The sequence below is a fragment of the Uloborus diversus genome, chromosome 4, assembly GCF_026930045.1.
Source record: "Uloborus diversus isolate 005 chromosome 4, Udiv.v.3.1, whole genome shotgun sequence".
Classification (NCBI taxonomy): Eukaryota; Metazoa; Arthropoda; class Arachnida; order Araneae; family Uloboridae; genus Uloborus; species Uloborus diversus.
Window position 1 is genome coordinate 85,772,515 of NC_072734.1, and position 15,931 is coordinate 85,788,445.

Sequence of the window (15,931 nt, forward strand, 5' to 3'; positions counted from 1 at the left end):
TGCTATTCAATTGCATTTCAAACAAAATCTATGCTATACAAATCTTACTAACTATTGCTTTCAAATTAAACTTAAAAATTCACAACCGCACACCTATTTTTCTAATTATTTATTCATTTTTCAGAATCTGTCCTCCCCTGAGTCCTACGGCCTGAACAACACAAGGCATTTTTTCGTAGAAACAGCACCGGGTGTGCTCTTGGGAGTATGGCACATACTTCCCAGTAGCAGCCAATCAAGAAGCTCATCCTTCAGTGAGGATGACCGGCCAATCGTGTTGTACCTTCATGGTAGTGCCGAATCCCGGTCAGCCGCATACCGACGTAGCATGTATCGAGTCCTGAACAGCAAACCTCTCGACGCCCATGTCATTACTTTTGATTACAGGTAAAACAAAAGTTGTATGATGTGGCTCTGATAAGTTGAACTATTACCTTGACAATGTTGACCACTTTTCGGACAGTTCTGAGAAAAAGGGGCGCGGATTTGTGTTGGAATACTTTTGAAGAACTTCGACGACAACAACTCAACTCAGCACCAATTACCCTTCCCTATTATCCTGATAAAAGTAAACATTGTGAAACTAAAGGATCAACTTATCACAACCACACTCTACTGAAGCATGACAAGAAACTTTCTATGAAGAGGGTTGGAAGGACGGATACAGGGAGGGGCGATTGAGTTTTGTTTCTTATTTTTGACTGAAAATGAGTACAGGTTTACAAAAAGGATCCAGAGCCGTATCTATGGAGGATGGGGGGGGGGTGGGGGGGGGGGGGGGGGGGGGGGGGGGACAAGCCGGGATTCTTGCCAAGGGCAGCAAATTCGGGTGGTGCTATCAGCACGAAAGAAAGGCTTATTCTAAGAAATTCTTGAAAGTACTCCAAGTATTAAATATTGAAAATTCAAACCTGAAAAGAAAAGAAAAAAGAACAAAAAAGAAAAAAGAAAGTAATGCAAAAGTAAAATGTGAAGAAAATTTCTCTTAACAGATGCGATAAAAATTGTGTAGGTGGTTTCTCGTCTATTTTGCTGACAATTGAAATTGACTTATAGTCTTTTATTTTCAAAAACAGCAGAATACTTTACAAAAGAAGTCGATAAAACGGTGCGGCGAGCAGCGAGCGACTCTTTACACAAGCGTTTTTAGGTGTTACAAAGGGAGATAAGTAAGCACTTTTGGTGAGACTGAACCACTTAATACTAGCCACTTAAATAAATTCGTCACACAGTAAAATTAAATAAAAATCTACTAAATATTGATTGCTTCCTCGTTGATCAACTGGCTTCTGGTGTAGGCACTGTGCTACCACCGATGGTGGCATATTTTAGGGGGCGGCAGAGCCCAATTTCCCGATAGGCAGAGTAGGCAGCTGCCTAGGGCGGAAAAATTTTCAGTGGCGGCAAATTTTGCTTTCATCACACATTTTTAAAATCATTTTTTTATTCTTAAAAGTAAAATATTAGCATTCTTTCATTTTCCACAGAGACATTTTTTTCCTGTAACTTACTAATGCTTACTTTCACACAGCCTATGAAAATCTAGCGTTTTTAAAATCATAGTAATAGATTTGCGTAAAACAGTACAGTAAATGAGAAAAGGGGATTTCAGTTTCAGAAAGTGTCGTTGCGTTTGACCAGAAGTCGCAACAAGATTGGAGTTTAACTTAGGATTTTAGTGCTATACTAAAGTTAATTCAGTATTAGTATCTTGAGTGATTGACGTTTATTTTCTTTTTTACATTATTAATATTTAAAAAATGTTTTCTGTTAATATTAAGTCTAAGTCTTGGAAGCAGATGACAATGAGTGACGAGCGAAAAGGGCTGAATGATTTTAAGTAAAGGAAACATGCTAAATTAAAAACAGAAACACGAAAAAGTGTCTTCAAAAAATTTTTAAACGTGACATTTTTTTTTTCAAATGGACCACTTTTAAAATTGGAAACTTTGGATTCTTTGCACTATTTTTCAGTTACAATTACTAATAAAATACCATCGAACAGTGAAGAATGTTAAGAGTACGAATAGAGGAAATTATTCAAATCGTTGATTTGTAGATGAAAAAAAAAAATAACAGGGTAAAGAAGCTGATATAAATAAAGATGACAACTGATCAGACCAGGCTCTGGGGGTAGGCGACTAAGGCGGCCGCATAGGGCGACAAATTTCGAAATTGAATATATATATATATATATATATATATATATATATATATATATATATATATATATATATATATATATATATATATATATAGTTTTAATATCTGTTTTAGTGCTATAAGATACACAGCTTTAATATTAAAAAAATAATAATTTAGAGTTTGTACCAGTGTTTGAATATGCAAAATCTAGTTCAGAATTCAGCTATAAATACAGTTTAATTTAAGGGCGGAAAATTATTGATTTAAAAGTCTTTGGAAAATATTAACTCATGTTTCAGTGCAACAAGATGCGCTACTTTAATCTTAAAAAAGATAGTTTAAATTGTTTGCCAGTGCTCAGATATTTAAAACCCATTTTGGAATTTAACTAAAACCTCACTTTAATTTTAAGGGCGGCAAACTACTTGATTTATTTATCTACTAGCTGCGTTGCCCGGCTTTGCACGGTCTACCTCAAGAATAAAAGTTATGTCAAGTGACGCGTGTTCAACAATTGGGCTTAAATAATAGAAGATAAAACATACTGCAAAATTTCCCGTCGAAAAAAAAAAGGTTCTTAAATTTTGTTAATTGTAAATCTTTAAAACCTGAATAAATTAAACGCAACCCTTCATTAATGCAACTAAAATCCTTGATTATCTTCTGCTGGCAGTACAAAAAACGAGCTGAGGTGTGCATCACATGACTTCGTTTTACTCCAATTTAATGTCATTTCCCCATTACCTGCAATTTTAATGTGATTCAATAGTTCAGCTCGTTTTCTTAACAATATTCGTGGCAATTTCCTTTATTCAATGTTTGTCTTAATTTGAGCATAATTAGGTTGCTGTTTGTCTCTAAGCATAAACTGAATTTGTAATTATATAGGTAGAGAGAGAGAACAGAGAGCATGAAATAAAACCAATCTGTTCTTCTCTGAAAGTTTATCAAGGCGGCATTATAATTTAAATGAAAACTGTAATAATACTAATATGAAATTAAAAAAAAAGTTACATCAATCTAGGGGGGGGGGCTGTTAAAATTTCCTTGATTTTGCCTCTCACTTCACGTATCAGAACTCTTTAAAAAATTCTTGCCCCTTCCAGGAAAAAATCCTGGAAATCTCCTAGAAGAAATTGCAACTGTTTTGAATTATACTCGCTTGATACGGGTGACCTAGAAGAGTTTTACTGTATATACAGTGACATTTCCGAAGAAAAATAATAAAGTAGAAGAAGAAGACAGAAAAAAAAATTTATTCCGCGTAAAATAGTGCTTTCAATCTTTAAAACAAATAATGTTTTTATTTCACTTTTTAACTAATTTCTCTTTTTAATTAGCTTTTTATTGATGAGAAATTTCACTAGACGTTGAACATAATGAAAAAAAAAAAAACATTAACAAAATGAATATTTGATGCAAACAGCTTTATTCAGAAAAGTATTAATACCAATCGGAAAATAGAACTATCGATTATGAAGAAAAATTAGAAAACGATAGGTCAAAGTGTAAGGAAATAAGAGCGAGAAAGTAATGAGCATTTTAAAATAGTTAATTGCGTTCGGAAGTTAAGTTTGACTGTTCATGATTACATTGCACAAATACCACTTTCCCTAAGAAACGGTTCAGCAATTACTTCAAACATTTATCGGTGAGAACAATAATCAATTTCGTTAAATGTATTTTCAGATGAAAGCAGTCTTTTTTTTATGAAATGGTATTTTATATTACTTTAAAAGCATAATCTAACAAAAAGAAAGGAAGTCGGAACTAAATTAGGATTTATTAAATGATTTCCTACAATTAAATGTGCATTCACATTTATACATTTTTTCATTAAAAGGTCTGGTGGACGATTAAGTGGTGATGATAAATTAGTAAATTGATAAATGAGTAAAGTACGTCGATTGACGGGATGAACATAGTTAACAGATGGAATTTTTTCAACAAGAGTTTATTCGTATATTACTTCAAAACATCAAACGCCGCTAGCTGAAACGTGTCATTATTATTATTGAATACTTTATCGCAAGGTTCGTGCATCGTGTGGAACTAAAAGAGTCCCTTAATTTTTGAGGGAAAAAAACTGCCATTTTTTTTCCAATCAGTTCTTGCATTTTTATTCATTTATTTTTCCTGAGAACTCAATGACGAAAATGCTGTGTCATCTGAATCGACCAAGAGGAAAAAATATCTTACACACTGCGTCAATGTTATTTTAGTAAAGGTAAATTGTATTCTCATGAACTCCTCCAGAATTTCATACAAGTTTGGTTCATAATGTTATAAGCACTCACAAACACTTTCCTTTAAAAAGTTATTTTATGTGTTTTCGAGTTTCTTTTTTTATTTGTGCGATATTTGCACGATGACTTTAAACCTTCTTTCATGCACTCTTCTCATTTTTTCAAGTTTACCTGAAAGTGGGATAAATATATGCATTTGTAAACATAGTCGAAATTTCGTACTGAATTATGAGTAGCAGAATGAGACAAAAGAAATAAAAGTGCTAAAAACAGTTAAGTAGTTTTAAGATTACTAGAACGAGCCTCTTGATTGGAGCACAAAAGGAAAGATTCACAGGAACCCAAACATGGACAATTGATCAAATAAAACAGGATGAAAGAGTATAACTTGCTTCAAAAGAGAAAGATTTTCTCGCAGAAAATGTACGTCAGTCAATAGACGGAAAAGACGCACAGACAGCAACATTTATTGAAAAATATCACTGAAAAAGTATTCATTTGCGAAATTTTTCCAAGCTTTCGGGAAGGAGAGGTATTCGACAAATCATTGACGAAGGGAGCAGAATCCTGCCAGTTGTGGTAAGATTCTCAAAAATCGTAATTCCAAACAGACTGAAACTAATGAATGGCTTTAACAGAATAAAATTCAAAAATGTGATAGCATGACCAACAATAGTAAAGAATGGAAGAGCGTTAAAAATTTTGATTTTTGCTTAAAATTTCTGTTGTTGACTTAGTTGTAGTTCGTGTGTACAGGTCATCATCTTGCATAAGGTAAATTTGTATTTTTACCAGGAACTTCATATACTTGCATGCACGTTGCAATACCTTGCAATATACTTAAATTCAGGCTCTACATTCAAGGACGGAACCAGCCTCTGGTTTTGCAGAGGACATTATCGGAAATGGGCACAAATGGGGGTGGGGGGGGGGGATCTGGTGTGGTTTTTTCTTAATATTTCCCCAAAACAGAGTTTTAAACAATTGGTCTCTGTTAGGGGGTCATGAGGTGTCTCTCCTCTGTGGAGCCACGCTTGCCTATAATATTTGCATACAGGTTACATCTTGCACACAGTAGTTCAACATTAATTAACTAGTCTAATCTTGACTAATAATAAAGTTGAAAATGTCTCTGTCTGGATGTTAGGGACGTGTCGTTCGTTAACGAACGGGTCAAAAAAAAAACGAATCCTTAAAATGAACGGATCCGTTCGTTCCCCTAAAAAATGAACGACCGTTCTTTTGAACGGTGAGCAGATTGGAACATTGTATTGATGCACACCTGATAAAATCTTTTTTTTTTTAATAACATTCATCTTCAAATTTTTAACATTTAACCTATCTCAAATTTCCTTTTTCTTAGTGCAGTACATTTCGTATATTCATTTTGAACCTTTTTATTTTCTACTTTATTCATCATTTTTCTTTAACTGTTGCAGCTCGTTTGCAATTTTCCAATGTATCCATTAGTAATGTTTTGGGTACCTTGTTTGGACAATCAACAAAATATTTGGACCTTCCATTCAAAGTCCCACGCCCCTGCAAAAATTCTTCTCAAGCTTTTTGTCACCAAAATTATTTCTAAAAATAACTTTTATCACTTTTTTGGCTATCATTTTTTTCTTCTATAGCATCCCTACTATCAACTGCCATCTATAGCGATTTGGTTTTGTTTTTAACTTTCGACTTACAAGTCACTTAGTTTATATTCAATATCCAGAGAATTTTAATGAGGATTATTACTGTCTAATATTTTCCCCCATTTAACGAAAAGTGTTGCTTTTTTTTCTCTCTCTTTCTCTGTTCTCATTGGTACTGTGGAATAATTTTGAAGCAGCCTAATATTAAGGTGAGTCTTTTTCTTTAAACTAAGTTATCCGGTACTCTGACTGAGCTACCAATTTATTGATTGGTACTTTTTTCGATATACATGGTCTATTGGTAATACCATGTATGTATACAGTGCTGTAGCTGGAAAAAAAATGTTTGAAGGAACGCACATTTTTCTTTTGAGTAGATGTCATGACTGATGTTTGTTTTGTGGTCAAAAAATGTCAGTTTCGACAACTTACTTCAGTTTTTATTTAAAAAGCCGACGTTTTAAGATAATAAAATTTTTGTTAATATATATTTAACGTACATAGTTTTAATAAACATTTCTTTATTCTTATGTTTTACATTATAGTCTGATTCATATATTTTTTCTCTTTTATTTATTTCGTGATTTACATTTTTTTAAATGTAACCTAAAATACACTTTTAAAATTATTATTTTTTTTTACCTGTGACTATAATATACTTGGAGATATGATATTTCTATTTATAATTAGAGCACTATTTCACGCAAGTTCAATTTTGCAAATTTTACTTGGCCTGATTGTCACGGAAAAATCTGAGCCCTGCTTTTGCTTATATCTCAGCAACTAGACCAAATAGAGCCTTCGAGATTTCACTAATTGATTTCCTTAATCTTAAGGTACAACTTAAAGCTGAAAAAAATCAATTTTAGAATGAAATTATTATTTCAGTTAGGACAGAAAACATCAAAACTCCACTGAATGATTACATATAAAACCCATTGTTACAAATTTTGTTGCCTTACAACAGTAATACTAATAGTAATCATAATAAAAAAATATAAATCAAAGCTTCTCTAGAACAAGCATGAAATTTATCCACTATCATTGCTTTCATTGGATTTTTATTCTCATCTATGCCAATAATCGAAAACGGGGCTAAGTTATTAACCCTGAAAACGGGGCACACATATTAGGATCTTTATCACGAGTAGCTTGTATGTTTTGATGGGTCCCTAATCTGGGCAAGTCACTACAGCGATAGGAACAGGGGACCCTCGGGTGTGATGTGATGTATGTTGTGAAATATGAATTAGTTTCGCAAATCTTTAATATTTAAACGGTTCTAATTTAATTGGCACACAAACAAATCCTAGAGAGATACAAGGATTATTTTTTAGTGCCAAATGCTTTTAAGTTTTAGATACGTATATAGTTTTTCCTCTTTTAAGTAAAAAGCATTTATATGAGAAAAAGAGGGGAAATTTCGTGATGGTAACATTATTTTATTTCTGAAATACATTTACACTAAAAACAATAAAAGAACAGAACTGGGGAAAAAAAAAATACTAAGCACTTTTCATAATGCACTCAAAAGGACAAAATAACTTTTCTGTGTCAGAAAGGACAATATTTAAGTATTCCTGTAGTTTTCAATTTTTCTAAGAAAATGACTCTACAAACGAGGAAAAGTGCGGCTCAAGTCATTTCAAACAAAATTTCCTAGAAAAATATGCATGTTTCAACACTAAAACTTATGACAGAAAGTTGGATAATGATCAGAAATTCTGTACCTGACTTGAGCCGCATAATCTTATTTTAATACTCTTATGCATGTGAAAGTTTTTGAATACGTTTGTCATTCTTTCACGCAAAAACTACTGAATGGATTTTAATGAAACTTTACAATAATATAGCTTATACATCAGAATAACACATAAGGTACTTTTTGTCCCATTATGGGGGGAACCCCCCCCCCCATAGGGGCAATTTTCATATAAATTCTCTATTGTGGGGGTGAAAAAATACTTGCACATATATTAACATTATATGTCCACGGAAAACTCTGATTTTTCTGCTGAAGATGGCACCTGTTCGAAATTTCTAATAAAATAAAAAACGAGTTATAAGCGTTTTAGTTCCATATTCAAAGGCTTTCATCAACTCAACTCAGTATTTAGTGTATCATCTCAAATACCGTCCGATTCGCAGCTCCAGAGCAAAAGCGTAGCTAGACCCGACTTTCGGGGGGGGGGGGGTCCTTCTTATATATATATATATATATGTGTGTGTGTGTGTGTGTGTATGTGTGTCTGTGTGTGTACATTTTTAGTATTAAAAAAAATAAGAGGGAGGTGAATCTTACATACTTTGGAATGAGGTGCCCCAATTCCGATACTTGTGTCAAACAGAACAAAAGCAAAGATTTTTTTATTTTTTTAATGTTATGGAAAATTCAACTTTTTTTTTCTTTTCCCTCCATTTAATTTAAAGTGAAATTTTCTAGCAACGTCTTGTCAAAACCAGTCTATCCAAATCAGGGGGAAATCAAATATCTGATGAGCGTGTTCCGTTCATTTCAGTGTGACTGCTTAATTTAGAGGCTAACACACATCTACAAAAGCTGGCATCCCTGAAAGCTAATTGATACTTCCATTTCCGCCTGTAAACCGAATGTTTGACTTTCAATAGCATCGGTGATCAGACTATAAAGATATTATATTTATAAAGATATATATATATAAAGATATTTATTTTTAATTTTATTAGCTGCTTTAGAATTTACATAAATATCTATTTGAGAGAGCAACAGCAATTTTCGGGTATTATAAACAGAAGTCTTTTATTTTCTACTTTTTAATCCGAACCAAGCTAATAGAAATAATCTAGATTCATCTCGTTTTTAAACATTTTATTCATGTAATGCTATGCAGTTTTTCTTTTGAATTAAAATAAAATGACCTTCAAAAGGGTTCGATGGGACTAACGCTGCTTTCCAGACTGTGCTTCGTTTTCTTCAGACGACGTTAACTTTATCTTTTTAGAGCAATCCTTTTCGACATTTTAATTTTTTTCTTTGAGTTGAAAAAAGCTTGTTATCGGTCTTGTTCATTTCATTATGCAACAACTTTCACTTAGAATGTACTACTTTAAACAGACTATACGTTTCCAAAAGAATACGCAGTAAATACTGGCTGAAGAATCAATGTGATTGCAATGGATACTCTGGTTAGCAAAGGTAGTTTTGTCTATGACCTATGACACACACGAGACCAGACCAATAAAAACCTCTATCGTCTCGAATTCCGGTTATGCTATCATTTTCAGATTCGAAGCCCAATGATCTTCAAAGCAGCAAACAAAAACATTTTCTTCAACTCAGAAACAGAGGAATTGTCTTCAAGAGTTGAGGAGGCAGTAAATGCATTCCACGAATAGGCTTTCCAGGAAGATTAACCAAAGGACAGTCGTTTCGCGCTCTTTCTTGGAAGAAGAGTTAAGGGGTGAAATTTACAGGTTTGGCATGTTAAGATGAACATTAAAGTTCATGGTTAAAGGTCATTCAAGTTAAAAGCCATTTCACTCTGTTATTTGGATTAGTACTGTTCTTTGGCTGCTATCTTTCTTAAAATTGTGATTCCTTAGAAAACCGAAATGATAGGAGTGAAAAGAAAGTATAAGTTTTTTTTTTTCAAGTGATGAAAAAAGGAAAATCGTAGACTACTGGCCAAGTTAGATTTGCTGCAATTGCTAACCTCAAAAGGATAAATAATGAATCCAAAAAAAAAAAAAAAAAATAAATAAATCAGGGACCAAAAAGCAATAAAAGACTTTCCTTGAAAAAGATATGCTTAAAGTTTCTTTTACTGTCAAAATGATTCCTTAAACTCGCAAAAGATATGCTTAAAGTTTCTTTTACTGTCAAAATGATTCCTTAAACTCGCAATAAAGCACTTAATAATGTAATAATAGAATAAATATCTAACAAAACTAATAAAGAGGAATTTTAATCAAGAGCCCATATTGTCTTTAGTATCGATTTCAAATTTTCACCATCATATTTCAAATTTCTAAAAAAAGTTTCTTAAAGCCTCCGTAATTCAAAACCTCTTTATCTCGATTTTTTTTAAATGTGAAATTCGAAATATACAGATTCGACTGTATGCAATATTCCCACTGCGCGGCTCATAAAATTAAACATATTTAACAACTAGCAAAAATACCCGGCGTTGCCTGGGTCAGTAATAATTATTAGAAAAAATCGTTACTTCCTTTTGTTTTCTGTTTTAAGTGAAAGAATTTAAAACACATCTTTTTGACGTGATTAAAAATCGAGTTTCTTCCTTAAAACTAAAATAGCAATAAGTATAAAGAACAAAGTAGTATTGATTTAGAAACGAAAGCACTATATTTAAGCATATACAAATTTAAAAAACATGAAATTAATCTTCTCATATTTAAAAAGATTAATCTGTTGATACTTTTTTTTAACATGGAGTCTAAAACCTTCTCTGTATGGCAAATGAAGTACGAAGTGATTAAAAAAAAGTAGCCGCGCTCGTAATCCCCTTATACTTGCTTTAGTTATTTCGGGAAATTTCAATCATTGTGGCTCTTGGTGCGATTTTACCGAATTTGCGAAAGTCGTTTCGGGGTACCTTCGATGATGCTCTCCCATTCTTTCCTTACTTTGTAAAACGATATGATATTAATTTTCGTTACAGAGATATCGTCGCCAGATGCTGAGATATTTTTGGTCACCCTAAAATGGCGCTAAACAGTTTCATCCGAAATGTTATCAAAATAAGTAATACAATTTGGTGATTGTTTGAAATTGTGCAAAAAGGAAAATTAATGGAAGTTTTTGTGCTGTTTATGGATTTGCCTAATTTAGTTGCTGGATTATTTAACACAGTAAAAAAAGTCTTTTGAAAATTCTTTGATTGGCGATATTTTGTTTACATGGTGAAAGCTGAGAAACATTATGACGTAGTTTTCGGCTTCAAAAACAGCAACGTTGAAAAAACTGCCAAATGCATCAGCTACGGAAATCTTTCTGCAAAAATTTTGGCGATCTGCTGGTTGTTTGGATAATGAGTAAGTGTTCAATCAGCATAAATAATAATAAAAACCATTAATTACATTAAAGTTCCGTTTAAATGGAAAATCATCAGCCAAATCATGTATTATTTGCCAATCTTGTGCAAAAATCTTACTTCAAGATTTGACTTGAGAAAAGCCTTGAACAATCACGAAAAGCAAAGAAAGTCAACAATACAACAATTGTCGCTATTGACAGGGAGTTGAGATGATACACTAAATACTGTATTGAGTTGAGGAAAGCCTTCGAACATGGATCTAAAAAGCTCATAACTCGTTTTTTATTCTACTTTGAAATTTCGAACAGGTGCCATCTTCAGCAGAAAAATCAGAGCTTTCGATGGACATATAATGTAAATATGTGCAAGTATTTTTTCATCCCAATATTAGAGAATTTATACAAAAATTGTGTTTTATTGCCCCCCTAAGGGGGTTTTGCCCCCCATAACGGGACGAAAACTACCCTATGTGTTATTCTGATGCATAAGCTATATTATTGTAAAGTTTCATCAAAATCCGTTCAGTAGTTTTTGCGTGAAAGAGTAACAAACATCCATACATCCATCCATACATCCATACATCCATCCATACAGACAAACTTTCGCATATATAATATTAGTAAGATTTGCAGAATCTATGACAAAGAAAGGCTGCCTATACGTGGATTTAACAAACAATCTCATTTCTAAAGCGAAGTGTCAAATTTCCCTCAATTATCAAAAAATTGTCGCAGCAGAGGGAGGCGTCTTTATACTTGAGGGTCACTCATGGAGCAGATTTTCAATGGCAATGGTGGGGGGGGGGGGAGCGAAGTGAATTTTTGACCTTTGTTACACAGAAAAAAAATCGTAGTGATTTTTTTTCTTTTTCTTCTTTTTTTCTTTCTCTTCCCTCTTCTTTTTCTCTCTTTTTTTTGGGACTAACGTTTCGGGGGGGGGGGGGTTGTCCCCAAACACCCCCCCCCTTAGCTACGCCTCTGCTCCAGAGCTCGAATACAGTCGGACCTCCATATATCGAAGTAGCAAATTGCCGGAAAAAATTCGATATATAGAAATTTCGATATATAGAAACAATCTTATTTTATCATAAAAATATCCTAAAACATTAAAATTAAAACTAATTTTCGTGCATGAAACCCAACTGCTAATTTAAACAAGCATCGGATTAAATGAAAGTTAATAATTAAAAATTTAACAGAAATTACATTTTTGCTCCTTCATACACCTTCATTCTTCGGAAATTCAACTTGAACCGCCACAATAGGGGATTTTCGTTTTAACAATGTAATCGAGAGAAAAGTAAAAAATCAATCTACTTAACTTGATTGATTTTTACTGAAGCTAAAAAGACTAGGAATGACAACTAACAGACAAAAGAGATAACTTGAAACTGATTTTAGTGTTACTGGTTGCAACTAAGATTTGAAATAAACTTGAGGGAATGTAAAAACTCCAGAACGGAACAACGACCCTATCTACACAACCCTGAACCCCATATTCCTTATGAGTTTCGTAGCAACCTTTAATGATTATAATTTTCTCCGCTAACCTTTATTTTTCATAAGACAAAGTCTAAAGTGGAAAAAAAAACCTACGAATGTCTCGAAAAAAATTTCGATATATAGAGACTTTTTCGATATATAGAAACAATTTTTCTATGTAATGAACATAGAAATTTGCTGGGATTTCGATATATAGAAAACTTCGATATGTGGAAGTTCGATATATGGAGGTCCGACTGTACGTACCTTGCGGTGATTAACAATACTAAGAAAAAGGTAAAACATTCCATTCCACGTGTTTTCTTTGGGGTGAATTACAGACTTCAGACAGTTTATGATGTAATATAATTTCAGAAGAATTGAAAAGAAAGCTTCCCACAAATACGATTAAAAATTACTATCATTCACTAAGCGTCAAAGCAATTTATGAGTTACGGCATTTGTTTGTTTTATCTTTTTCATCCGCCATTAGACAGTGGCTGCAGCCCCCTATAGTTAATTGGAGTTGCGAATAGCTAGAATTGCGTACATCATTTTTGCTTTTCATCTGATTGGTCAAGGCTTTTCTGAAGTCAAATCATAAACAAGTGTCTTTCCACGAAATTTGCAAATAATAAAATGAATGAGCTTACTCCAAATTTAAAATTGATTCTGAGCAATCTGATACAACTCAAAACATCTCGCGAGAATCAAAACAATCTTATTTTTGCGAATTAAAACAATGGAACTACTTTGATATACCCCCCCAAATCGGAAATTTGGCGACTTTTTTTGTTTTTGTTGACACAAAACTTTGTTGCCACAAAAATTGTTGCCACAAAACTTTAAAAAAAACTCAAAAAATGGTACAAAATACAAGAAAATACTTAATTTGGCAACAGCAAAAACCTAAAAGCTGAAAAATCCAAAATTGGCAACACCAAAATAAGAAACAGCAACCCTAAAAAGTGGGGCCGTGGTAGCCTGATCGGTAGGGCATTGGACTCGGGGCCGGAGGGGCTCGGGTTCGATCCCCGCTGGTCGAAGACCCACCGTCGTCATTAAAGGGGACTGGGCGACGTTAAATATGCTCGTGGTCTCAATGTCCTCCAAGTGAAACGATACCTCTGGGGGTGCTAGTACCAGGTAGCTTTTAGCTCTTGGACTAGTTCTAAATTCTCATTAACTGTTCGATCCGGTGATGGTGCTGCCATCTATCGGTATATAAAATAATGGAGGCAAGGCACTAGTATGCAGTCCTCGACATAAATACAGTTGTAGTCAGTTGTGACTCTTAAATAGAAATAGAAATAGAAACCCTAAAAAGTCCGTAGGAAATACCAGATTTGGCGCGTAATTTTTGGGGGTGTATATCAAAGTTATACCAAAACAATCTTATTTTATATTCAGTAAATTACCGCCCGTTAGCCAGGGCTAAAGCAGAAATACGTGAAATACACCGCCAACTCAGTCATTTCCAGCCGAGGACTGCAGTTTCGTGCTTATTAGCACTCATCAGCCCGGCATAGGTAATTGACTGAGCTGGAGATGGAAAACCTCTTAAGGAAGCCAAGAGTGCGAAACAAACTGGTAGCTAATATAGAATTAGCAGACCAGACGAGTGACCGAAGCAATGGTTCGGTTCAACTCGAAGATTGAACGCGAGGCAAAGTATATTCAGTAAATTACCGCCCGTTAGCCAGGGCTAAAGCAGAAATACGTGAAATACACCGCCAACTCAGTCATTTCCAGCCGAGGACTGCAGTTTCGTGCTTATTAGCACTCATCAGCCCGGCATAGGAAAGTGACTGAGCTGGAGATGGAAAACCTCTTAAGGAAGCCAAGAGTGCGAAACAAAATGGTAGCTAATATAGAATTAGCAGACCAGACGAGTGACCGAAGCAATGGTTCGGTTCAACTCGAAGATTGAACGCGAGGCAAAGTATATTCAGTAAATTACCGCCCGTTAGCCAGGGCTAAAGCAGAAATACGTGAAATACACCGCCAACTCAGTCATTTCCAGCCGAGGACTGCAGTTTCGTGCTTATTAGCACTCATTATCCCGGCATAGGAAAGTGACTGAGCTGGAGATGGAAAACCTCTTAAGGAAGCCAAGAGTGCGAAACAAACTGGAAGCTAATATAGAATTAGCAGACCAGACGAGTGACCGAAGCAATGGTTCGGTTCAACTCGAAGATTGAACGCGAGGCAAGGTATATTCAGTAAATTACCGCCCGTTAACCAGGGCTAAAGCAGAAATACGTGAAATACACCGCCAACTCAGACATTTCCAGCCGAGGACTGCAGTTTCGTGCTTATTAGCACTCATCAGCCCAGGAAAGTGACTGAGCTGGAGATGGAAAACCTCTTAAGGAAGCCAAGAGTGCGAAACAAACTGGTAGCTAAGATAGAATTAGCAGACCAGACGAGTGACCGAAGCAATGGTTCGGTTCAACTCGAAGATTGAACGCGAGGCAAGGTATATTCAGTAAATTACCGCCCGTTAGCCAGGGCTAAAGCAGAAATACGTGAAATACACCGCCAACTCAGTCATTTCCAGCCGAGGACTGCAGTTTCGTGCTTATTAGCACTCATCAGCCCGGCATAGGAAAGTGACTGAGCTGGAGATGGAAAACCTCTTAAGGAAGCCAAGAGTGCGAAACAAACTGGTAGCTAATATAGAATTAGCAGACCAGACGAGTGATCGAAGCAATGGTTCGGTTCAACTCGAAGATTGAACGCGAGGCAAGGTATATTCAGTAAATTACCGCCCGTTAGCCAGGGCTAAAGCAGAAATACGTGAAATACACCGCCAACTCAGTCATTTCCAGCCGAGGACTGCAGTTTCGTGCTTATTAGCACTCATCAGCCCGGCATAGGTAATTGACTGAGCTGGAGATGGAAAACCTCTTAAGGAAGCCAAGAGTGCGAAACAAACTGGTAGCTAATATAGAATTAGCAGACCAGACGAGTGACCGAAGCAATGGTTCGGTTCAACTCGAAGATTGAACGCGAGGCAAAGTATATTCAGTAAATTACCGCCCGTTAGCCAGGGCTAAAGCAGAAATACGTGAAATACACCGCCAACTCAGTCATTTCCAGCCGAGGACTGCAGTTTCGTGCTTATTAGCACTCATCAGCCCGGCATAGGAAAGTGACTGAGCTGGAGATGGAAAACCTCTTAAGGAAGCCAAGAGTGCGAAACAAAATGGTAGCTAATATAGAATTAGCAGACCAGACGAGTGACCGAAGCAATGGTTCGGTTCAACTCGAAGATTGAACGCGAGGCAAGGTATATTCAGTAAATTACCGCCCGTTAGCCAGGGCTAAAGCAGAAATACGTGAAATACACCGCCAACTCAGTCATTTAAAGCCGAGGACTG

The 15,931-nt window shown here is 35.0% G+C and overlaps 1 protein-coding gene across 1 annotated transcript in view; it reads left to right on the top strand.

Annotated features, from left to right (window-relative positions):
- LOC129220684 (lysophosphatidylserine lipase ABHD12-like) overlaps positions 1-15,931 on the top strand; it is a 61,312-nt gene that overhangs the window by 29,166 nt on the left and 16,215 nt on the right. Inside the window, exon 2 of the mRNA XM_054855114.1 lies at positions 125-387. Coding sequence (XP_054711089.1) covers positions 125-387 — 263 coding nt within the window. The remainder of the gene's footprint in view (positions 1-124; positions 388-15,931) is intronic.